This window comes from Sinocyclocheilus grahami, unplaced genomic scaffold, assembly GCF_001515645.1.
Source record: "Sinocyclocheilus grahami isolate Dianchi unplaced genomic scaffold, SAMN03320097.WGS_v1.1 scaffold436.1, whole genome shotgun sequence".
In the NCBI taxonomy this organism is placed as follows: Eukaryota; Metazoa; Chordata; class Actinopteri; order Cypriniformes; family Cyprinidae; genus Sinocyclocheilus; species Sinocyclocheilus grahami.
In genome coordinates, this window is record NW_015505615.1 from 601,626 (window position 1) to 627,222 (window position 25,597).

The 25,597-nt window shown below is 34.6% G+C and overlaps 1 protein-coding gene across 1 annotated transcript in view; it reads right to left on the reverse strand.

Annotated features, from left to right (window-relative positions):
- Window positions 1–25,597, reverse strand: part of LOC107551865 (leucine-rich repeat and fibronectin type III domain-containing protein 1-like) — a 117,003-nt gene that overhangs the window by 5,377 nt on the left and 86,029 nt on the right. Inside the window, exons 5-6 of the mRNA XM_016233621.1 lie at window positions 11,724–11,814; window positions 6,381–6,871 (exon numbers count right to left, since the gene is read on the reverse strand). Coding sequence (XP_016089107.1) covers window positions 6,381–6,871; window positions 11,724–11,814 — 582 coding nt within the window. The remainder of the gene's footprint in view (window positions 1–6,380; window positions 6,872–11,723; window positions 11,815–25,597) is intronic.

The window sequence follows — 25,597 nt, forward strand, 5'->3', positions numbered from 1 at the left end:
TCCTATAATTGAGCATATTTCTCTTAAAAACGCCATTGTTATGAAAGATCTTAAATACTGTCACACGTCTGACAAACGCAGATAGTTACGACTGTCTGAACTCGATCAGAATCTGTGTATGCATGCGGCGGCTCCGTTTACACTTTTATATTTTAATATGTTTTCCAGAGCAATATTTGAAGTGTCACTTTTGATTGTGAAAATGAACTGGCGTTATGAGCTCTTGGCCTCCATCGCTACTGCTGTTCTAGCTCTGGGATCCGTGTGCCATTATTTTCTCGGCTCCTCGGTTGTGGATCAGTGCCGGGGCGAGACTTAAACAACAGGCTCTAAATGAAATGTCTTGTTGGATTTACGCCTCTTTAGCAAGTATTTTTCATATTACAGTGGATTTTTTTTAGCATGGTTGTTGTGGACTACAGTTCCCATGATCCTCCAGTCACGGCAAACCAGTGCATTTAGAGATTAGAGATGTTCGGTAAAAATGCTATATATTGGTATATATTCTCAGCAATTAATGTATGTTTTGCTTAGTCTAATTAGTTGCAGAAGTTTTATAATTAAATGTCATTAAATATCATTAAATATAAAAACTGTGAAGAGAAAAAAATAACTTAATATAACTTAATATAATATAATATAATAATAAATAAATAAAAATGTTTTAAAAACAATTTGCACTGACAATTTCCATGATAAATAAGCATATTTTATCCTCTAAATTCTCATTACTGTAATGCAAAAAAACGGTAATGTATATATATATATATGTTTTGTTTTTGCACTGACAATTGTCATAATTAAGCATGTTTTACCCTGTAAATTCTCATTATTGTAACGCAAAAAAATCTGTAATATGAAATTATATTATCTTTTTTTGCATTGCGACAATTTTGTAAATATTTATTTTTAAATACTATATAAATGTATTAAAATAATAATGGGTATTATATATATATATATATATAATTAGACACTCAATTAGTGCATATTTTGCATATTTTAAAGTACGACGCAGTGTGCAGTCTTCACAATGCTGGATTGTTTTTTAAATTATATATATATATATAAATGAATGATGAATGTTTAATTTGATCTCTCTGGAATGTGTAAATTAAGTTATCTTCAGAGGAATTGGATTCTGTCGTTTCTTTGTCGTCTGTAAGTGCGCTGCCATTTAGAGTCAGTCTAAAGCAGTTCAAAAAAACGGAAATCAATTCTCAGTTCAAATATCCACTCACTTCACTGTTTGCTTGCATGTGTTTTTCTGCTTTAGAAGTGTGCCGTTCTCCTGAATCAGAATGAAGTCGGCTCATGTTTGCACAGAGAGGAGCATCTCCACTACATCCTAATGCTTTCCTGACACAGATGCTGATGAAATGACTTCAGTCCTCGGGTCTGGATCTCATCAGATGCTCACGAGCAATTAGAGACTCAATTAACGCATGTTTTAAAGCAGCGACGCGGGGTGCTGTCTTCACAATGCTCCATCTAACCATCAATCTCACTAAAATAGTCAAGAGCTTGACCGGCTCATATTTCACCCCGAAATACAAAGAAAAAATATTAAATTATATTTTGCATGCAGATAATATTTTGATATTAAATATTACTCTTTTTTTGCATCAAGACAGTTTTTCTAATAATGAAGCACATCTTACATTCAAAATTCTCATTACTGTAATACAAGAAAATATCTCATTTAAAAAAGATAAATTAAATAATAATAATACAATTTTCCTGATAATTATGCAAATTTTACCCACTACGTTCTCATTAGTGTAATGGAAAATATATGTAGTGTGAAAAAAATTATTATTTAAATAGTAATATAATATAGTAAATAATATTAAATAACATTAAATAATAATGTTTTCACATTGTGACAATTTTCCTATAATTGAGCATATTTTCCCTTACTATAATGCAAAAAATCTGTTGTAAATGTAAATAGTAATACAGTGAAATAACATAAAATAGAACATAATAATAAACATTTTTTTATGCTGACACAATTTCCCTGATAATTAAGAACTAATTAAAAACTAATTAGGTATAAATTTATACAGAATTTTAATCCAAACATGCATATTCATAGTTTCATAAATATGTCATAAATATAAAAGATACATTTTAAAATATAGATATGATATAAACTCATTGGTCTCCACCCCATCACTCAAATTTAACTGTGTTACGTAAAAAAAAAATCTAAATGTCAGTCATTTCCCAGCAGAAACATCAAACATGCTATAATGCGTTTCAATGGGAGTGTGTGTGCCATGTGTGTGTCTGTGTATGCCTGTGTGTGTGGGTATGTGAGTTTTTTGTGCATTGGGGACATTTTCTGCAATCTCAGCCTTTTGTTTAGGTATGAATCTATTCTGGATTGTGTCAGATTTTGTATAGTCAAAAAAATCATATAAACAAAAAAATGCTGTTTTTTTTTCCGGACATTCCATTAATTCCTATGGTCAGGTCAAAATGACCCGCAAGGGACACTTTTGTTACTTTTTTTATTAAACCCACACAGAATCCTCGAATCGACTCAAATTTTTGTGTGTGCTCCATACTAAAGTGTGACAAATTAAAAAAAATAAAAAGAATTTCGTAAATTCCATGCTTTTCCAGTGGCCCGCGAGGGACACTTTTAACACTTTTTATATAACACCCACTTAAACTGCTCGACTTTTTCCCTCCATGTATTCCCGGTTCAAGTGTGACAAAAGTAACAAAGTCTCATACCATAACGATCAACGCTCGATTTTTAAAAAATCTTTAAAAATGAGTTTCGGGTCAAAATGACCCGAGGGACGGATGAGGGTTTTAAACTGTAAAGTACAATTATAAATATAAATCATGACAGTATTTGTTTTATTAAAACATATTTATTTACTTTTTAAAAAGTCGTGTCCAAATAGGATTATTTCCATTACTGTATTGCCATAATGAGACGGACATTAGAGTAATGAGAATCTGTGGGTAAAAAGTGTTTAATCGTCTTGAAAATAATGTCATAAAAACACTCAAAATTAGGTATCATTTTGATTTGCAAAACACAATTTCTCATTGTTAAGTGGGTAAAATGTGAGATTTACCCAGGTTAAAACTAAACAAACTTGAGGCTTCACTAAGCTTTCAGATATATCTCAAGGCTTTCAGATATATATCAAAACATTAAAAAACTATAGGTGTGTCCCAAATCGCGTACTTATGCACTATTCTATGACGTTTTGTAGTATAAATAGTGTGAGTAGTGCAAGAAAAAGTGCACTTCAAATACCCGGATGATGCACTTAAATAACTGAAAAAACGAAGTGTGGAATGTTGGACACTTCATGCACTCAACTGTAACAGCTCTAATTATGTAGTGAAGGGGGAAGGGCTATCAGACTCCGTTTATGAATGACAAAATAACCTTATATAATTCATACACTACATGGTCGAGTACATAGTGCATAAGTACATAGTGTATAGTGCGTCATTTGGGATCCTGCATTTATTTTGTTAAAAAAAAGAAAAGTAAATTTATACAGAATTTTAATCCAAACATGCATATTCATAGTTTCATAAATATGTCATAAATATAAAAGATACATTTTAAAATATAGATATGATATAAACTCATTGGTCTCCACCCCATCACTCAAATTTAACTGTGTTACGTAAAAAAAAAATCTAAATGTCAGTCATTTCCCAGCAGAAACATCAAACATGCTATAATGCGTTTCAATGGGAGTGTGTGTGCCATGTGTGTGTCTGTGTATGCCTGTGTGTGTGGGTATGTGAGTTTTTTGTGCATTGGGGACATTTTCTGCAATCTCAGCCTTTTGTTTAGGTATGAATCTATTCTGGATTGTGTCAGATTTTGTATAGTCAAAAAAATCAAATAAACAAAAAAATGCTGTTTTTTTTCCCGGACATTCCATTCATTCCTATGGTCAGGTCAAAATGACCCGCAAGGGACACTTTTGTTACTTTTTTTATCAAACCCACACAGAATCCTCGAATCTCAAATTTTTGTGTGTGCTCCATACTAAAGTGTGACAAATAAAAAAAAATAAAAAGAATTTCGTAAATTCCATGCTTTTCCAGTGGCGGGTCAAAATGGCCCGCGAGGGACACTTTTAACACTTTTTATATAACACCCACTTAAACTGCTCGACTTTTTCCCCCCCTGTATTCCCGGTTCAAGTGTGACAAAAGTAACAAAGTCTCATACCATAACGATCAACGCTCGATTTTTAAAAAATCTTTAAAAATGAGTTTCGGGTCAAAATGACCCGAGGGACGGATGAGGGTTTTAAACTGTAAAGTACAATTATAAATATAAATCATGACAGTATTTGTTTTATTAAAACATATTTATTTACTTTTTAAAAAGTCGTGTCCAAATAGGATTATTTCCATTACTGTATTGCCATAATGAGACGGACATTAGAGTAATGAGAATCTGTGGGTAAAAAGTGTTTAATCGTCTTGAAAATAATGTCATAAAAACACTCAAAATTAGGTATCATTTTGATTTGCAAAACACAATTTCTCATTGTTAAGTGGGTAAAATGTGAGATTTACCCAGGAGCGCTAGTCTCATCTAATTTACTGACCTGTTCGATATCAGCTCAGTCTGGGCTTTTAACACGGACAGCGTCTGACCTTCAAACCTCACGGCGAGATCTCCGTCACACTGTTAGATAAAGTTTGGCTCTTTTCCGAGAGTCTTTGGGGTTATCAATAATTCAGCTGATCTTTAAAGCACCTGTTATTATGTAAATGTGTGATTCGAGTGTGTGTGTGTCGCCCTTCAGTCCAGTGCAGATCTCTGTAGCTGATTTCATTCACGGAAGCAAACAGAGGTCTGACGTTTCTCTTTATTTCTCGTGACTGGAGACGAATCGCCCACTTCAACCTCGACTCAACCTAAACGCGCTGCAATAAAGCGAGGCAGTTTCGTGACTCTTTCTGAAAGCGACTGTTTGTCCTTGAAAGCAGTCATCAGCAGTCGCTCGTTTGCACCTCATTCACATTCCCAGTGTTTCCCCATTTTTACTGAAAGGGCAAAAGGTGTTTTAATTTGAAGCTTTGTCACGTGTAATGATGGCCGCTGTGTGTGTTTGCTGAGATGAAGGTGTGTGTTTAAATGCGCTCGTGTCCTGCAGCGAGGCCAATAAATGTCAGAAGTGTTTTATGGCTCGCTAGCTGCACGGCGTCGCAGACGTTACACTGCATTATCTGAGCGCAGGTCTGTACTGAACATCACTGAAGATCAGCCATCCTCAGTCACACTGTAAATCTATCTATCCATCCATCCATCTATCTATCAGGATAGAGCTGAGCTGTTCAATCTCAACACAGTCTGGGTTTTTAACATTTACTGCGTCTGACCGAGTCTGACAGAGTCTTTGCGGTTATCAATAATTCAGTTGTAAATTTATGTTGTAAATTCCTCCAGTTTTACTCTGTGTCGCCTTTCAGTCTATTGAAGGCCTTTGTGGTTCATTCAATTCACTGATACTGATCTGCGAACACAAAAATATTTCTTAGAAAAACAGAGAAGAAAAACTGATAAAAAGAGAACTATATATATTTTTATAATTTTATAAACTTTTTTAAATAAAGCAGATAAATATAAAAAAATAACAATAATTAAAATTATATTTAATTAGAATTATGTAATTATAAAACCAGTGGAACAAGTCCAAACGATTGATAAAGCAGACAAATATATAATTCAAATAATAATAACAATAATAATATTTTCTTAATTTGACTTTATAATTATTATTTGATAATAACAGATAATAGATTATGATTGACTATATAAATAATTAGCTATAACAATTGTGAGCTATATAATTATAAAATATATTAAAAGCTATATGTATATGTAGCTATATCATATATATATATATATATATATAAAAGCAGTTAAATATACAAATAACCATAGTAATAGTTTGTATTGACTTTATAATTATTTGGGAGCTAAAAATATTTAAATATATACTTAACTATAATTATACAGATGTTAATAATAATAATAATAATAATAATAATAATGACTATTTTATTATTTTTTACAATTAATTATTTTAATTGAATTCACTTCTATGAAGAATAAATGTTAGAACATCTGAAATTTGAGACTGTTCTGTGTATCTCTGTTCTGTCTAACTCAATGTAATTTTGCCTGGAAAGCTGGTTAACAGAGATTCACGAGTGGCTTTTAATCCAGAATGATTTACAGCAGACAGATTAGACATCGTCTGGAGTGAGCTGAGGTTAAGTGCTTCAGTTAAAGGCACAACAGGGGATCTCAGAAGCCGTCTATTTCATTAGTCAAGTCCACCTTTATGTCTCATAAAAGAAGAGTTTTTTACCTGTACACCAGGGTGTCGTCGACGGTGCTGTTGTACTGGATCTGGTACATTCTGATCCCGGGAATGTGGCGTTCGGACGGCCAGTGGATGACAGCTGAGTTTGCGGTCAGGTTTTCCACTACAACCCTCTTGTTCTGCGGTTTGGTGTCGTTGCTGCCAGATTTGGTGGATGTGGTGATGTCGGAGAGCCCCGGATCGGCCTCCCTCATGTGACCCGTGTTGTTGACGAAGAGCGGCAGTGGGATCATGTTGACCTCCACGGCTGCGGTGGCGATGCCGGCCGCGTTGGAGGCCACGCAGTTGAAGGCGCCGCTGTCCTTCAGCGTGGTGATCAGGATGTCCAGCGTGCCGTTGTCATACAGGATCGTGCGAGAGTTGTTGTGCACCAGTTTGCCGTCGGGAAAGCGCCAGTGAATGGTGGGATCGGGGTCGCCCATCGCCTTGCATTTCAGAGTCACGCCCTGACCCTCCATCACATAGGATTTGGTGACCTGCGTGAAGCGTGAAACAATGTTAATATATGTTCTCATTAAAAACAAAAAACAAACAAATAAAAAAAAAATTACTAGAAAAATTTACATGGTCAAATAAAGTAAAGTAAAAAAGTCACTTTGGATAAAACACCAGCATGAAGTGTTAAAATAAAATAAAATAAAATAAAATAAAAAAAATAAAAAATAAAATAAAATAAAATAAAATAAAATAAAATAAAATAAAATAAAATAAAATAAAATAAAATAAAATAAAATAAAATAAAATAAAATATAATGTCACTTTGGATAAAACACCTGCATGAAGTGTGATGTTAAAATTACATAAAAAATATATAATCATATTTATTAATAATGATATAAAATTATATTTTACGAATAATACTTATTTATTAAATTTAAGTATACAAAGGAAAAAAACTAACAAACAAAGAAACAAAAAAACCCAATGTGCACTACTGTTCAAAAGTCTGGAGTCAGTAAGAATTTTTATAATAATTCTTATTTGTGAGCTATACAATTTTATGATTTTAAAATATAATATTATATGTTTATAATATAATATAATATAACAATTAATAACAATAATATTTTTTTATTATTATAAAATAATTAGAGATCTTTCTTTACATTTCCATCAAAATACAAAGTTACAATGTCTTTCATTTCTGATTGTTCTCTCTGTAAATCTATCTATCTAGCTATTATTCATATTATTTAGAATTTTTACAAATTTCTTATTTTGTAAAACTTGCTTTTGAAAGAAGTCACTTCTGCTCATCAAGGCTCAAGTAATGTTGTGAAGGTTTATTACATTTTTTATTATGTAATATGATTAAATAGTATTAATAAAACTTGTTTTCAATCCGGGATTATTTTTGTTAATTAAACTAAAACTAAAACCATTAAAAAAAATCATTACTTGAAATTAAATAAATGTTAACTGAAATAAAACAAAATATAAAAACCCTTTTATTTTTAATTTAATTTTAGTTGGTTTCCAAGGCAACATTTCTCATTTTCAAAAATATATAATCCAATAATAAAAAAAGAACACTAATATAAATGACAAAAACACACAACAAAATTACTCAAATGTAGGGAAGAATATCGAATATTCTTGTCCAGCCCTACTAAAATGTTAACTAAAATTAAAATAAAAAATACAAAAATAAATCTAATTCAAATTATTAATAAAACTAATAGTATCTCAATTTCAACAATGGAGAATTAATCTGTTATAAATAACCATTTAGAGATGTCTAAGTAAGTAAGTAAAAGAATAAATAAATACAGTCTACAAAGAAATAAACCATACATTTATATCTTAACAAACAGAGGCTCTTATTTTCTCAGTGTGACGTATTTCCAAGTGAAATGGAATATTTAAAAATCAAACGATGTGAGGCAGAATTAAATTTTATCCATGCTGAACCGATTAGACGGTTAAAAATTGGCATTGATGACAAAAGCTGGCAATGAAACTCTTTTCAGAAACAACCCAATTACCACTGGATGAAAAAATCAGAAGACTTCACTTGAGAAAAACATGCACTCTTCAATCATTCACAATAAGAGCATGCATTAACGTAAGCTTTTCATCCGAAAGCAGGAGCGTGCGCCGAGGTTCCTGACCCTCTCAATCCTCCTGCACCCAATTCAAGCTTTTCCTCACCTTTTCCTGCGAGTCCAATAGAAACAAGCTTCAGAAAATCAGCCCCAATCCTTGATCTCTGCCATGTATTTCTTACTGGACTCTCAACAACACAATGCAGATAGAGATGTTCCTCTCTCTGATTCCTCATAATCGAGGGCCGTGGAAATCTCAGAGTAATAGCTTTGTGCGCTCCGGACCAATTTTGAGCTGAAGTAACACTGCGGAAAATTAGACGCTTGTAGGAGCAACCTAATTGTCCTATAAATTGTGGCAATAAAGCTGAAGGGACGCGCAGGAATAAAGCAGCGTTTGATCTACATGGGTCAGGTCTGGATGCTCTTTCATCCCTGTTTAGGCGTATTGATTTCTGCACTCAGAGATTCTGGTCTGAATTTAAAGGGTGGAGAATAAAACAGAAAAATGCTCCCACCATCTGCCATGTCAGGCGCCCTTCTCTCTGTAATCTCTCCATCTTTGCAGTGTTTTTCGTGGCGTCCTGCTCATTTCGTAACGTTTATCCAATGATTTATTCATCTGCTGTCCTCCGCTCTGTAACTCTCCATCATTTCGTGAGTGGTTCTCGATCCGAGCTCTCGCCGTGCTTGAGCTCATATGACACGTTTGGGATTTTATGGTGCAGGTTGTAATATAATAAGATGAAAAACACTGTCAAGTGTTATGAAGTCTCTTTGGTTAATTGGTTTTGTTCTGTAAGCCTCATATATGAAAGCAACACGACATTGACTGCAATATGTCAAGAGTAGTTTTAATAGAATCTAATCCACTAGATTAAGCTTTATTAAATTATATTAAATTCATGATATATTCATGAGGATTTTGCTGGCACGCTATGGTCGTTAGAAAGACATTTTATAAAATTAATTGCCAAATCAGTGCTGTCTTAGTATTGAGATTTTTTTTAATATATTTGAATTCGTTTTTGTATATATATATATATAATTTTTGTATATTCTGTTTTAAAATTAATTTGAAGGTTTTAGTAATTTTGCTGTTGTTTTTTATTTTAATTTTTTTAAATATGTTCATATAATTTTTATTTAAGATTTTTAGTTTTCAATACATCAAGTTAAAGACAGAAATGGCAACAATCTAAAATAAGTTTTAAATATTTTATTTTATTTTAAATTAAATCTATTATATATCACATGCATTTTTTCCCAAAACCTTTTTTAAAATGTATTTATTTTCATGGTTTTAGTTAACTATATTAGTTTTAGTTACACTATACTAACCTTATGCATAACTATACTAACCCTGATGATTTTGCTGGTGATATATAAAATAAAGCAACACTCTATGGTCATTAAAAAAATCTAAATCTTACAAAATTAATCAGTAGATCAGTGTTCTCTTAGTAACTAGATAAAAAAATTGAATTGTATTTTCCATTTTAATTTTAATTTCAATATTTCAGTAATTCTGTTGTGTTTTGTAAATTGTATTAATTATGTCTATGTCTGTATAGTTGTTTATTTTTATTTTAGTTTCTGTTATTTTAGTACACTTAGTTAAACTAAATGAAAAGTTTTTTATATTTTAAGCATTTATTTTATTTTGATTTTTTTAATGGTTTTAGTTTTAGTTAACTATAATAAACCTGTGCCAATAGTGTTACTTTTAAAATATAGTTAATAGAATAGATTTGAAAAAATAAACCTAAAAACCAATTGTGTGGTGCCAGACATGATTTACTGTTTCTACTAGGAAGTTTGCTGCTCAGCATCAACAAGTTACATTTTTTAAATCTGTTGGCAAGTATAGAAATATCACTATGAAAGTTCATTATTAAATAGCTTCAGATGTTTTGACCTGCTGAACCCTTGACAATATCTGACCTTCAGTATAACATCCCTCACAAAACTGACATTCCAGCGACCGCGAGAAATTAAGCCGTGAAAATGATTTCTGAACTCATATTGATCTGTTGACGTGTCCATCTGACCCTGTAGAAAAAATAAGCTTCACTCTATTCAATTCAGAAAGTCATCATTTGCAACGTCGTACTTGGAAAAGCAGAAATCACTGTTTGACTTACAACTCCAGTACAGAAACCTATAAGTCTCATATCCATAACACACTATGCATGACACGTGGTTAATAATTAATATCACTTTTAAGACTTTTAAGCAAATAAAATGCATCAGTGAGTCAAATTGTCAATATTACACGACATTAAATCTGTTTTGCAAATGACGTGTAGAACAAATCACTTACAATACATTCAAACATGTTTTTTCTTTTTAAGAAATTAATACTTTTATTCAGTGAGGATTAAATTGATCAAAAGTGACAGTAAAACATTTATAATGTTACAAAAGATTTCTATTTCAAATAAATGCTGTTCTTTTGAACTTTCTGTCCATCTGTGAAGCCTGAAAAATAAAATGCATCACAGTTTCCACAAAAATATTGTGCAGCACAACTGTTTTCAACATTGCTAATAATCAGAAATGTTTCTCGAGCAGCAGATCAGCATATTATACTGATTTCTGAAGATCATGTGACACTGAAGACTGGCGTAATGATGCTGAAAATTCAGCTGCACATCACAGAAATAAATACAATTTGAACAGAGATTAACATAGAAAACAGCTATTTTAAGTTGTAATAATATTTCACAATTTTACTGTTTTTACTGTATTTTTCATCATTAATTAATCATTGAAAATAAAAAAAAAATCATACCAGCCCCAAACTTTTGTACACTACAGAAGTTTCTAAAAGTTAGTATACAAAAGTGTATAATAAAATAATTTTCTCATTGAGTTCATTTTATTTTATTTTTATCTCATGTTCGTTAACTACTTCTATTAATATTTTCAATTTATACAGATAAGAAAAATAGGAAAAAGTTTATCACCATATGGCTTTCATTAGATGACAGCTTTTAATTTTAAATGCTCCTGCGGTGTGAAAAAATATGCATATTTTGAAGTACAAATATCCCCAGTAGTCTCTTGATTAATATAAGTTCATACTGAAAAACTGCATGCATAATTACATAAAAGAGTATATCACATCGCAGGATGGTAGGAACGGTGGTATCGATACGTGTGCTAAAATTTCTGCAGTGCTTGTAAATGCCGCCGTTGATCGATAAGTCTAATGCCGTAAGAGTCCGAGTTCAATGCACCATGCAGCAACTGAGGAATAATTGTGTATTCAAGTACTAACTGGGACACTAGTGGCTTTTCTCAGTGGAGATTGTGCGGTGGAGCGTTTCCTGTCTCTGCCTCGGAGGATTCGCTCGATTGATCTGCCGTATCTCCGGTAACAGAGGAAAAAAACAGCCTGGAGAACTTTGTTTCCAAGGCAACTCTGCGCAAGAATGTAGGTCATTGAATTGCATTAGGCTGCAGGAGAAATCCAGGTCTTGATGGAGATAGGCAGGTATTGAATATTTACAAGTGTTTTAACCAGGCTTTTAAGGAGCGTGAAGAGTGGCGAACGCACTCGATGTTGCATGATGATCCCACAGCCATTTGTCTTGTGTAAAACATCAGTCATTACCTTCAAAGTGCGGCGGTGAGCTTCTACAGCACTGCGTTATCGTTCTGTTCATCAACATGACTTCACATCGCCTCGTTTTCTCATTGTGAACAGTTAGATTTTCTTAGCTTTGGCCAAGAACATTTTCATATACCTATCATGTTTCTTAACCCTATGAAATAACAGTCAGAGAAGAGAGTTTTTTGAAACTTTAAATAATGTTTGCATGTGTTTGCATTTTGTTGAGTATCATATTTGATCCATCTGGCTTTTGTGGCTCAAATATTATGATACTGTGAGAATATGTACAAAAAAGAAAGAAAGAAAAAACTTAACAGAGACTCAAACTGAGCAAAAATATGCAATTTGCTGCAGATGCTGATATTTATATGTTTAAATTCTGCTGCTTGTGATGTAAATCAATGAGATCTTTATAACAGTATGGCAGGTACTGACATAAAATGATCTAAATATCAGTCGCCGCTCTATATCTCCAATAATATGATGAGATTGAAATGCTCCAAACATATAATGCAGTGATTGAGAGCTGAAGAAATAAAGGCTCCTCAGAAGATGTGAGATGTTCTGGAGGCTTGTGAAGATCATTCCTCCGCTGAGGAACAGTGAAAGTAAAGCTTCTGGAAACAAACGCTCCTCAAAAGATCCTGAGGATCAGATTTGAGACTCTAAAACATGATTGATGGAGAATCAAGTAAAGCTGAGCTGCTTCAGTCCAGGAAGAGTTCATCTGGAGATATTACTGCAGTTATTCTGACCTTTACTTGATAGAAATCAGTCAAGATTTGACACGAGAAGCTCCAGCTGAAGCTGGACATTTCTACAATTACACTAAAATAACTTTGACTGGATAAAAAACTCGAAACTATCAATCAGACGACAGAAGACATGCAGTGAAACAGGTTTTGAACAAACTTTTGATCATGTTAATCATTTAGAGGCCTTAATTTGCATATCAAATATGATACAGAAGGCTTTATAGGGTTAATATATTGGTTAAAATACTATATAAAACTATAAAAAAATATGATTTAAACAGCTTTACAGCTCAAACAACATACAAGTCTTAACAGAACCATTAATGTTCACATTTGCATTATTAAATATTTTATGAAAAGGAGAGACATATTTTTTTTTTCTTTTGTAGTTGTCAGACTCTGTTCCGTGTTTTGTGTGTGTTTTGCTCCCCATGTGTTTCATTGCCCATATTTGGTTCTTCCTTTTCCTGTTCCTATTGTGTTTATTGATCCCAGGTGTTTCTCGTCTTCCCCTCGTCATGTCCTGTGTATTTAAAGTGTTTCCCATTCCTAGTTTGCGCTCTGGTATTGTATATGTCAACCTCCCCTGCTACGTATGTTTTCCTGGTTCCCTGGATGTAATTAAAGTCTCCTTGTTGATGTACTCTTCGTCTCCGCGTTCCTTGCTTCGCACAGTAGTGCATCGTGACAGAATAATGGACCCAAAACAGTAAGCGGCGCCCCTTCTCCTCATTTGTTTTTTCCATTTTTGAAAGTTTTTTTGTTTCCCGGTTTTCCCTTCCCGCGGCATGGAAATCGCTGCTCGTTTTTCCGCCCTAGCTCACAGAGATCTCCCCTTCCTGGAGTATGTGTGGGAGTTCTGCAAGATCGCAGCGAAAACAGCGCTGGACGACGCCACGCTCAACTCTCTGTTCTCGATCGGGGCCAGTTGCTATTGGACCTCCCAGACACCACAGGACTGAGCTGGAGGGAAGGGATCCTCCGGTGTCTGGAGAGTGTCCATCCCCGATCCAGAACCAGCCTGCCGGCCGCGGCACTCTCAAGCCCACCGGCCACTCCGTTGTCAAGTCCGCCGACCACGCCTTTCACCCCGAACCTAAAGGGGAATCTAAGGAGAAGGCGATTGGTTCTAGTCCCTAGGCTCGCTCCAGTGTTGGCTCCAGCCCCAGAGCTCGCTCCAAAGAGGGCTCCAGTTCCTGAGTTAGCTCACGGAGGGCTCCTGTTCCTGAGTTTAGCCCACGGAGTGCTCCTGTCCCCAAGTTTAGCCCAGAGAGGGTTCCAGTCCCCGAATCCAGCCCAAATAGGGCTCCTGTTCCCGAGTTTAGCCCAGAGAGGGCTCCAGTCTCCGAGTTTAGACCAGAGAGAATTCCAGTCCCCGAGTTTAGCCCCGAGAGGGTTCCAGTCCCTGAATCCAGCCCAAAGAGGGCTCCAGTTCCCGAGTTTAGCCCCGAGAGGGTTCCAGTCCTCGAGCTTTGCCCAGAGAGGGCTCCAATCCCCGAGTTTAGCCCATAGAGGGCTCCAGTCCCCGGGTTTAGCCCAGAGAGGGCTCCAGTCCCCGAGTCTAGCACAGAATGGGCTCCAGTTCCCACGTCCAGCCAAGGAGGGACCACAGTTCCCGAGTTAGGCCTACGGAGGCCCTCTAAAGACGATATTCTCCCCAAGGATTTTTTTGTAGTAGGGGTCCGTCCGTGGAGGCCGGGTCGAGTGCCAAGGTCAGGCCCCCTGAGTTCCCTGCTCTGCCATGGCTCCTTGAGCTCCCTGTTCTGCCATGGCCTCCTGAACTGTCTGCTCCGCCATAGCCTCCTGAACTGTCTGCTCCGCCATGGCTTCCTAGTCTGCCTGCTCCACCATGGCACCCTGGACTGCCTGATCCGCCCTGGAGGTATTCCACGTGTCCCAGTCCTGCACCAGCCAATTGTTACAGCGCAGGACGCGCCTTCCGGGAGGGGGGAGTAATGTCAGACTCCGTGTAAATTTCAGTGGCGAAAATGGCATCCTTAGAAACAAGACCAATTAATGTGTAAAAAAGAAATACTCTGTAGCCCAAGTAAATTTACACAAACTGAGAAAGTCAAAAACTGCTCTCCCCTACTTTTCCTTTATCTCACCTTGAGGCAAGCGTGATAAGTAGTAGTCTGTTCATTACAGACAGCCAAACACCAATTAGACAAACACTAATGTACTTTTCTCACCCTCAGTGTCATGAAGTGTCAGACTTTTGAGCAATTATTGACAACTCCGGCTCGGTGTGGTCTTTGAAAGTATGTACTCGGATTACTTAAAGCTCAACGGCCTTCAGGAGATCTGACTCATAGCCATGAGAGCTTTTCCCCAAAAAACAATGATTGTTCTGCATATTTATTCATGGGAAATGCTGTTGCTGAATCCTAACTCATAAACAGAGCCAGTTTCTCTGGAGAACGAGCGTGTTTGTGTCCGAGTGAGGTCTAGTAACTCATCAGTCATGGACTATTATGAAGGAAAATTTAACGAGATAAATCACACTCCAAACTGTAATGAGCATTTTCATAAGCTGCACTTCTCAGTACAACACTGCTGTGAAATTTAGATGCTTTCACGAATCAAAACATTACAAATGACCTTACGGAGAACTTTGGATGTTTCTTTCTTTGGCCAGACGTGATTATTCACGAGTCCCCTGCAGACATGATGCTATCAGAGGAGAGAACAAACTCTTACCTCCTTCACAGCTCCGTTTATGAGCAGAACAATCGTTTCTCCACGGCATTTTCTTCCTCATGTCGGCCCACTGCCCAGTTTAACCGCACTGAGGAGAAGCGCCTTTATACTGCATCTGAATTGACTATAAAAGTGCATTTCACACTGCATTATGGGTATGAAAACATGGCAGGCCTGTTACGTGTTTTTAAACCCTCACTCTTGTGAATGGCAGAAGTACAGTCCATATGCCAGCTGCTTTAGTCCATCCAAAAAACGCATTTTTTTTACCATGTTTTTAGGAATATAATGTTGTATAAAATCAGGTGAATTATATATGAACAAACCCTTCTATAAAATCCTTCAGAATATAGATAGGAGTAAAACTGCTAAGTTTGGAGTTTTTAAGTGCTGCTGAAATAGAGAAACAAACTCAAATTTTGAGAAAACAGCCTTTAAAGATACGTATTGTAATTGAAATCTACAAATGCAAATAGACAAAGTGCAATAATAAAACCATGCAAATGATATATGAACAAACCCCTCAGTAAAACCCTTTAGAACATAGAGAGGAATAAAACTTGTTTCGAGAAAACGGCCTTTAAAGATATATATTGTGTGATGAAATGTTTTATGAAATGGCCTCAGAAGAAGTCAAAAGGGTATGTTCAATACAGAATGTTCAGAAAAGTGCAGACTACTGTAAGTATACTCAGATCAAAGACATTGCATATATGATTAAATAATCTATACTTACCCAAAAAAGTGCTCAGATCAGTGTAACCAATTACAGTGAAGAAGACTTGAGTGACATTGATTTTTACTCAACTACAAGGTATAAATGTACATGTATCTTTCTGTTCAGGGAGTCTATCTTGGTTGTTGTGACCAGTGGGCTCCCGACCGTGAATAAACATTTATTCCTGCAAAGAGCAACTTGGGAGGTCGTGTCTGGTATATGCTGCGCAGCTGAGGAATAGAAGTACGCCCAGTGATTGGAAATATAGATAGGAATAAAACTGCTAAGTTTGGTGTTTGTAAGTGCTGCTGAAGTGAAGAAACAAACTCATTTTGAGAAAATGGCTGTATTGTAAATTAAATCTACAGGCGCAGATTGATAACGTGCAATTAAAGACTTAAGTGTATTTTGGATGTTTTCTTTCCACTTGTCTGAAAAATGTTATAGAAGCTAAATAAATCAAAATCTCAAAACTGACCAGTGAAAAAAATTATGAAATAGCTGCTTTACTTCATCAAAAAAATGCATTTTCAGCATGTTTTTATGAATAAAATGTTGTATAAAACCATGCGAATGATGTACGAGCAAACCCCTTTATAAAAACCATCAGAATAAAGATAGGAATAAAACTGCTAAGTTTTGTGTAAGTCCATGTCTCAGTGCATGAGGAAAAACTAATTTTGAGAAAGCATGTATTGTAATTGAAATCTATAAACGCAACTAGATAAAGTGCAATAAAATAAACACTTTAAAGTGTATTTTCTTTCCATTAGTCTGAAACGATATATTATAGAAGCAAAATCAAAATTGGCCAGTGCATGAAAAAGCCGCTTTAGCTTCTCCAAAATAAAAAAATAAAATAATAATAATAAAAAACAAATATTCAAAAACAAAATGTATAAAATCAGGCAAATTATATATGAGCAAACCATTAAAAACTGAACAGAATAAAGATATAAATAAAACCATTACGTTTGGTGTAGATCCATGGCTTAATGCACGAGGAAAAAAATCATTTTTTCAGAAAACAAAGATGTGTATTTTCATACAATGAAAGTCAAAGGGCTCTAATGTTGTTTGGACCCAGATGCTTTTCTAAACGCTCTTCTTTTGTGTATTGCAGAAGAAAGAAAGTAATCATTTTTTCAGAAAACAAAGATGTGTATTTTCATACAATGAAAATCAAAGGGCTCTAATGTTGTTTGGACCCAGATGCTTTTCTAAACGCTCTTCTTTTGTGTATTGCAGAAGAAAGAAAGTCATACAAGTTTCGAAGAACATGAGGGTGAAGAAATGATGACAGAATTATGATTTTTGGGTGAACTATCACTTTAAAGTTACCATATGTAGTGTTGTTTGCTAAGTCAAGTTTCACTATCACTGCTTGAAATATCAAATATCAATGCAAATATCAATATCAAATATAAAAGGCATTGTGTATACTAGACACATTCCCTTCAGTGTGAAAACCTCACACCACTCTAAAAGTGTTCATATTATACACACTCTCCGCTGCAATGTGCTGCAAAACAACAAGCATCTGTTCAGAGAGAATTGTTATTATTATGAGTAATTGTTAATATTCTATATTTTATTTAAATATAACATTTACATTTATAATATTGAACTTTTAAATAAAGCAAATAAATAATAATGTCTACATATTATGTATACTATTTAAATGTATATTTACATACACATAATAATAATAATAAACCATTTAAACAGTCAAATAAATAACATTAGTCTTGTACCAAAATTGGTATAAAAAAATCACGAACTTTCATGAAGAATCTGAATCTGAATCATGAGAACCCCAATAACAACAACAGCAACAATGATAATAATATCTAAATATTATTTATAATTTTTAACTGTACAAATAAAACTTGTTGAAAAACAAATAAATACTATACATTCTCTAAAAATTATATTATGAAAATTATTGAACTATTATATAAATATTACGCACACACTTAGATATAATAATAATAGTAATAACGTATTATTATATACAGTATGTTAAATATTTAGATGTAATAATTCACACATGCACCAACAGTCACTGCAGAACTGAAACAGTTCAGAAACAGTAGAGATACTTATCTATTGAAAAAAATTAACAATAGATATCAACATATTTTCAAAGTTGATTACAGTACATTAAGAATTGCATACATAACATTTCAGAAAACCCATAACACAAAAACATGTTTGAATGTGCAAACTCAGGCATTATCTAATGAAATTTGTATACATTTCCAGAAAATAAATATGAATATTGGATAAAGCCAGATTTTAAAAAATCTTGTTTCATTTTGTTGACATGAGAGAGTTTAAGGTTTTTACAGCTCTTGTTTTATCACTCTGTAAATCGCAAAATATTGTTAACGAGAAAAAACATTTTTTAGGAATAAAATGTATAAAACCAGGTGAATGATACTGTATATCAACAAACCCCGCTTCCTGGAAGCTCTCGCTCGGTTCAGAAGGGCTTTTTAGGATCTTTCTGCACTAGTTTGTCCTGTCGCTGTTGATTAGAGACCAGAGAGATGTTTCTGTTGACGCATATTGATTCAGGATGTTTGTGAGTACACAGATCGAAATACTGTAATAGTACTGACTGAATGGACTTGATTGAATTTGCTTTGTGTTTAGGTGAAAGTTTAGCTGATTTATAGTCACATTATTATGTCAAACTACAACACATGCACCAACAGTCACTGCAGAACTGAAACAGTTCAGAAACAGTAGAGATATTTATCTATTGAAAAAAAATTAACAATAGATATCAACATATTTTCAAAGTTGATTACAGTACATTAAGAATTGCATACATAACATTTCAGAAAACCCATAACACAAAAACATGTTTAAATGTGCAAACTCAGGCATTATCTAATGAAATTTGTATACATTTCCAGAAAATAAATATGAAGCCAGATTTAAAAAAAATCTTGTTTCATTTTGTTGACATGAGAGAGTTTAAGGTTTTTACAGCTCTTGTTTTATCACTCTGTAAATCGGAAAATACTGTTAACGAGAATTTTTTTTTTTTAGGAATAAAATGTATAAAACCAGGTGAATGATACTGTATATCAACAAACCACTCAGTAAAAACCTTTAGAATATAGATGGGAATAAAACTGCTAAGTTTGGTGTTTGTAAGTGCTGCTGAACTGGAGAAACAAACTCATTTTGAGAAAACGGCCTTTAAAGATACGTATTGTAATTGAAATCTCCAGACGCACATAGATAAACTTTAACTAAACAAACACTGGATGAAGCCAGGTTCAAAATTCTTGTTTGATTCTGTTGAGACATTAGAGATAAAGGTCCCATGGCATGAAAATTTCACTTTATGAGGTTTTAACATTAATAGCCTGCCTACAGTCGCCCAGTGGCTAGAAATGGCGATAGGTGTAAGCCGAGCCGTGGGTATCCTGCTTCGCCTTTGAGAAAATGAAAGCTCAGGTGGCCCAATCTGGAAGCTTCCCTTTATGTCGTCATACGGGGAAAGGTTACCTCCCCTTTCTCTGCTTTGCCCGCCCAGAGAATTTGGCCCGCCCATGAGAAAATGAGCTACTACTGTGCGAGGCGAGCGCAATATATATTTTTCCTCGAGAGACATCATGGCTTGCAAACGAGCGAAGAATATGCAAATGATGCACTGTCTAATTAAATATGCACTAATTTGCATACATTTCTAAAACAAAAATGTGAACATTGGATTAAGCCGGGTTAAAAAATCTTGTTTCATTTTGTTGACATGAGAGAGTTTAAGGTTTTTACAGCTCTTGTTTTATCACTCTGTAAATCGGAAAATACTGTTAACGAGAATTTTTTTTTTTTAGGAATAAAATGTATAAAACCAGGTGAATGATACTGTATATCAACAAACCACTCAGTAAAAACCTTTAGAATATAGATGGGAATAAAACTGCTAAGTTTGGTGTTTGTAAGTGCTGCTGAACTGGAGAAACAAACTCATTTTGAGAAAACGGCCTTTAAAGATACGTATTGTAATTGAAATATCCAGACGCACATAGATAAACTTTAACTAAACAAACACTGGATGAAGCCAGGTTCAAAATTCTTGTTTGATTCTGTTGAGACATTAGAGTTAAAGGTCCCATGGCATGAAAATTTCACTTTATGAGGTTTTAACATTAATAGCCTGCCTACGGTCCCCCAGTGGCTAGAAATGGCGATAGGTGTAAACCGAGCCCTGGGTATCCTGCTTCGCCTTTGAGAAAATGAAAGCTCAGGTGGCCCAATCTGGAAGCTTCCCTTTATGTCGTCATACGGGGAAAGGTTACCTCCCCTTTCTCTGCTTTGCCCGCCCAGAGAATTTGGCCCGCCCATGAGAAAATGAGCTACTACTGTGCGAGGCGAGCGCAATATATATTTTTCCTCGAGAGACATCATGGCTTGCAAACGAGCGAAGCATGGCAGTTGCCCCGCCTCTCTCCTCCTCATTAGCATTTAAAGCTACAGACACAGAAATGGCACGTCCTAAGGAAAGCTCATTGTGGGACTGGTTCGTAGTGGCTGAAATTCTGCACCAAGGCTGAATTTCGGGAAAGAGACTTCAGATACAGTACTAGGGACCACTTAGGCCTATATAAAAGCATCCAAAAGCAGCATGTCATGGGACCTTTAAAGGTTTTAACAGAGAGGATTTTGTACTTTTTTTTTTATCACCCCAAAAATCAGAAAATACTGTTACCAGAGAGAATATAATGCATCTTCATCATATTTTCAGGAATAAAATGTTGTCTAAAACCAATGATATATCAACAAACCCCTCAGTAAAAACCTTCAGAATATAGAGAGGAATAAAACTACGTTTTGGTGTATGCAGGTGCTGCTAAAGTGGAGAAACAAACTCGTTTTGAGAAAATTGCCTATTAATTCTTTAAAAATCCTACAATGTGATTTTCTGGATTTTTTTTCTCATTTTGTCTCTCATAGTTGAGGTATACTATGATGAAAATTACAGGCCTCTCTCATCTTTTTAAGTGGGAGAACTTGCACAATTGGTGGCTGACTAAATACTTTTTTGCCCCACTGTATATTGTAATTGAAATCTCCAGACGCACATACATAACGTGCCAATAAAATAAAAACATAAAAGTGTATTTTTGATATTTTTTCCACTAGTCTGAAAGAACATAGTATAGCAACCAAATTGCCCAAAATGTCAAAATGAACAACAGTCCATGATTTTTGCCTGTAGTGTTTTGCCTTAAGTCATATATTTTACATTCTAGTAGACACAACTGAGAAAACCCGAGTGAAATGCTGTCCTGAATGTCTCACATCTCTCGTGGCTTGTGCTGATGATGCATTTTTAGCGGATGGCAGCTCCGCTATCATCCCATCAATCATCCAATCAATCGCTCAAACTAACCTTTGATAGCTTATTAATTGTTTTCACCTTAGTCGTCGTCCCAAAGAGATTTACTGCAGAAACACAAGAAAGCACTGCAGATTTCTGTCGGTAAGACCAAAACCATCATCCAATCACAGGCCAGAGATAATGATGACATCATGTGCATAATGACTAGTGTGTATCACTATAAATGTTCAAGTATACAGAAAATAAAACAAAAATAACAATTTGCTCACTCTTATGTCATTTTGATTTTTTTTTTCAAAATGAAAACTTAGCACAGCACTCTTCCAAAATAACAATGGCAATTTTGAGCTCCAAAAAGGACAAAAAGCACCACAACTGCAGTCCTTATGAGTTTTGTGTGACGAACCGACTCAAATCTAAATCATTATTCACTGATAATCGTCTCCTGTGGCGTGGCTCATTTCTGTAACTGCTATAAGTGATGGTTTGTCGGCTCTGATGTGTTTATTATTCACAGACTGAAGTGTTTGTAGATCTCTAAATGCTTGTGTGATCATACGATTACCGGTGTAACTGCACCAATGAAGATGCCCCACTGAGCTCGCCATCAGGATCTGTGAGCGAGCGATTATACGTGTCAAACAGCTGTTATCAGCACTACATGCACTACACCAGAGTCGCTCGTCATGCAAAACATGTTTAATTCTCTTTGAAATAACATTTGATTCAAATACTCCCATTTGAACATCTACTGAAACAAAAATGGAAAAACAGCTTGTTTAGAAATCATATGAACTATTAGTTAACATTAACATTAAAGGCATCATAAAATGCATTTTTAGATCTTCATATTATGTTTCCGGAGGTTAGCCTATGAAGCAAACATCCAAAAATGTATTATTCATCCTTGTTTTCACTCTCTGTCACAAACACTTTATTCTAAGCTATTAAAAGTTACACATCAGTTTCTAGGAATAAAGTGCACTGATGAATCATTCACAATGGATGAAGTAAATAGCTATCAGGAAAGTAAACACACACTCTTGTTGATCTTAAAATGTTTACAGTAATTCCTCTTCTTGCATTTACACGGCTGAATGTCAAAAGTTTGAGATTATGAGTTAATGACTCCAGTCATCAGTCTCTCTTTGTTCTAAACAGTTCAAATAACACTAATTGCTGGTTTTAGATAATTACGGTGTGTTGTAATGAGCCTCTCAATAAATCATTCCAGTGCTGTTTGTCAAGTGTTTGTTTGGCTCTCTTTATTCCCTCTTTATTCACTCTGTTTACTGTGTTTTTTTTTTAGTTAAGCAGATATGATTTTAATTACTAGCAGATGCTGCCTGTTGTTTTCATAATCTAACCTATATATTGTTGTTGTTTTTGTCTTATGAACAAACCTTTACGTCCAACCCAATGCATGTCTAACATATTTGATTTGAGAGCAACAGTGAAGATTTTCAGTCTGTTGACCACACAAAACATAGATTAAAGCTGAAATAAAATCAAATATAAATTTCAAATCTTACAAAATGTACAAATGGAAGTATTAATGTAAAATCTGCTTATATTGAAGCACTACATTTACTAATATAAACACTGAAATTAAAAATAGATTAGAATAAGAAATATTAAAAATGAAAAGTTCACAGAAACTAAATTAATAATAATAATAATAATTTACTCACTGTCATGTCAAAACTGACTTTCTTCAAAACGAAAACTTAGCAGGTGCTTTTTGTCAAACAATAATGGAAATTACGAGCAACCGACTATGAACCATTACAATGGTTTCATTAAGTAAATTAAAGCTGAAATAAAATTCTGTGGAAAAAAATTATTTTAAAATATTTATAAATACAATAATTGTATATAAATAATACTAAATTGTGGACAGAGGTTACTGATTTAAAGGAGACATATTATGCCCCTTTTTACAATACGTAATATAAGTCTCTGGTGTCCCCAGAATGTGTCTGTGAAGTTTCAGCTCAAAATACTCCACAGATCGTGGAGAGAAAATGACTATTTTGAGTGGAAGCAGAAACACGCTATTTTTCGTGCCTGTCTCTTTAAATGCAAATGAGCTGCTGCTCCCCGCCCCCTCTTCCAGAATAGAGCTGCGCCATTACAGCTCGGACCTGCTAAAAACATCTGTTTTGGTTCTGATTATCATGTTTATGGCGCTGAAATCATGTGTTTTAAAGCATATGCGTTTAAACTTCTGATATGTGGTTTTCTGAGCGCACACATCTGAAGCACACGCACAGAAAGCGGCTGTCACAGCATGCGAGTACTAAACTAAGTTCTCATTCACACACAAGCTTACGTTAAAAACAAACACGAGTTACAAAAACAGTGGGTTATGTCTGTGAAGGTAAACAGCTGGGAAATAAATTGCATGTTTATTTTAGATCTGTATGGCAGTAAATAAATCAATAACTGCACTGCTCTGTTGTCTCCTCTGAGGCTGGGACTCTAAACTGTGTTCTGTGCTCGTCTCTGCAGCCAAACACAGAACAGTTAGCATGCTTTGCTCAAACTTTCACCATGGCATTAGAGCTGCTACACCGTTGTTGCTTGCAAACAACCTGGAAAAGTCAGATTTTCATGATATGTCACCTTTAAGTACACATGTTTATAATGTAACTGTGTTCATTTATTCAGTTATTGTGAGGGATGTGGCTTTTAATTGTCTTCAGTTATTAGATTTGAACCACCTGAATCTGAGCTTGTGATCATCAGAAGCACACTGTCAATATTAGGGGCTGTTATTGATGTTTCTGAGTGAGTTTGGAGACGATCAATACTGTTTACACCAGTGTAAAACAGCTCATCTCTACAGCACAGAGTGTGAAAATACTTACACATCACCCACAATTCTGTGCAAGTGACAGCTGATTTCTAAAGCTTTCTAACTGTGTGTTTAACACTGTGTGTGAAATTCAATGGCAATCAACTAGTTCATTAAATTGGAAGGAATTAGGAACATTATTAGATATTTTAAAACAATAAATCCAGTAATATCTCTTCAAAATGTTGGTGAAACTGTGGATGTAATGATACAAATAATTGTCATATATTTTGGGAATGCCTACATATTCAAGAATACTGGAAAGAAATACAGGAAGCACTTAAATTAGAAGAGACATACCTCTAGAAAGCAAATTGTTGTATTTTTGTTGTATTTTGGCTGCGTATATCCAGATATAGTAACAGCAGGTAATAAATACCTGATGGCTGTGCTTTTGGCAGCCAGTAAGAAAGCACTCACACGTAAATGGTATGATAGATATATAATAGATATACTGTATGTATTATATGCTTGTGTGTGTATATGTACATGTTTGCGAACATGCATGTGCTCTGTTCATTATCTATATACATAATGAAGGTAATTTGAGGTTATTCTGGATGGAATTGAATTAGGACACATGTTCTCTCCCTGGATGTATATAGTTACCCCCCTCCTTGTTTATACATTTTATTTTAACGTTACTTTAACAGGTTATACTTTGAAACAACTCAGCTCTACTTGTTTATGAGTAGATCATATTAGAGAGAAAAGTTGGAAAACCTCATAAACGTGAAGGCAAACTTGTTTTAAACTTGTGTCTTCACTGTATTGTTGTATTTTGAAATGAAAAGATTAAAAAAATACATTTTGTTTGATTGCTTTTGCATATAATTTATTGCATTTAAAAAAAAGATAAGTGGAGTAATTTGACAGATATTAATATTAGTTTAAACTAAAAGCATTAACTTCAACTTAGAACGGCTCTTATCTTTAAGTAAAGTTCACTCAAAATTTCAAGTAAACATTAATTACTAAATTTTATTTAGGGCAACCAGCTTCCTCAAATTTTGTAAGTAATCTCAACTTATCCAGGCTTATGTATTTCTATTTAAAAAATATTGTTTTTTAACTTAAAAAATATGTATGTATATTTATATATTTGCACAGTATATATATATATATATATATATAAGTGCTGTCAAA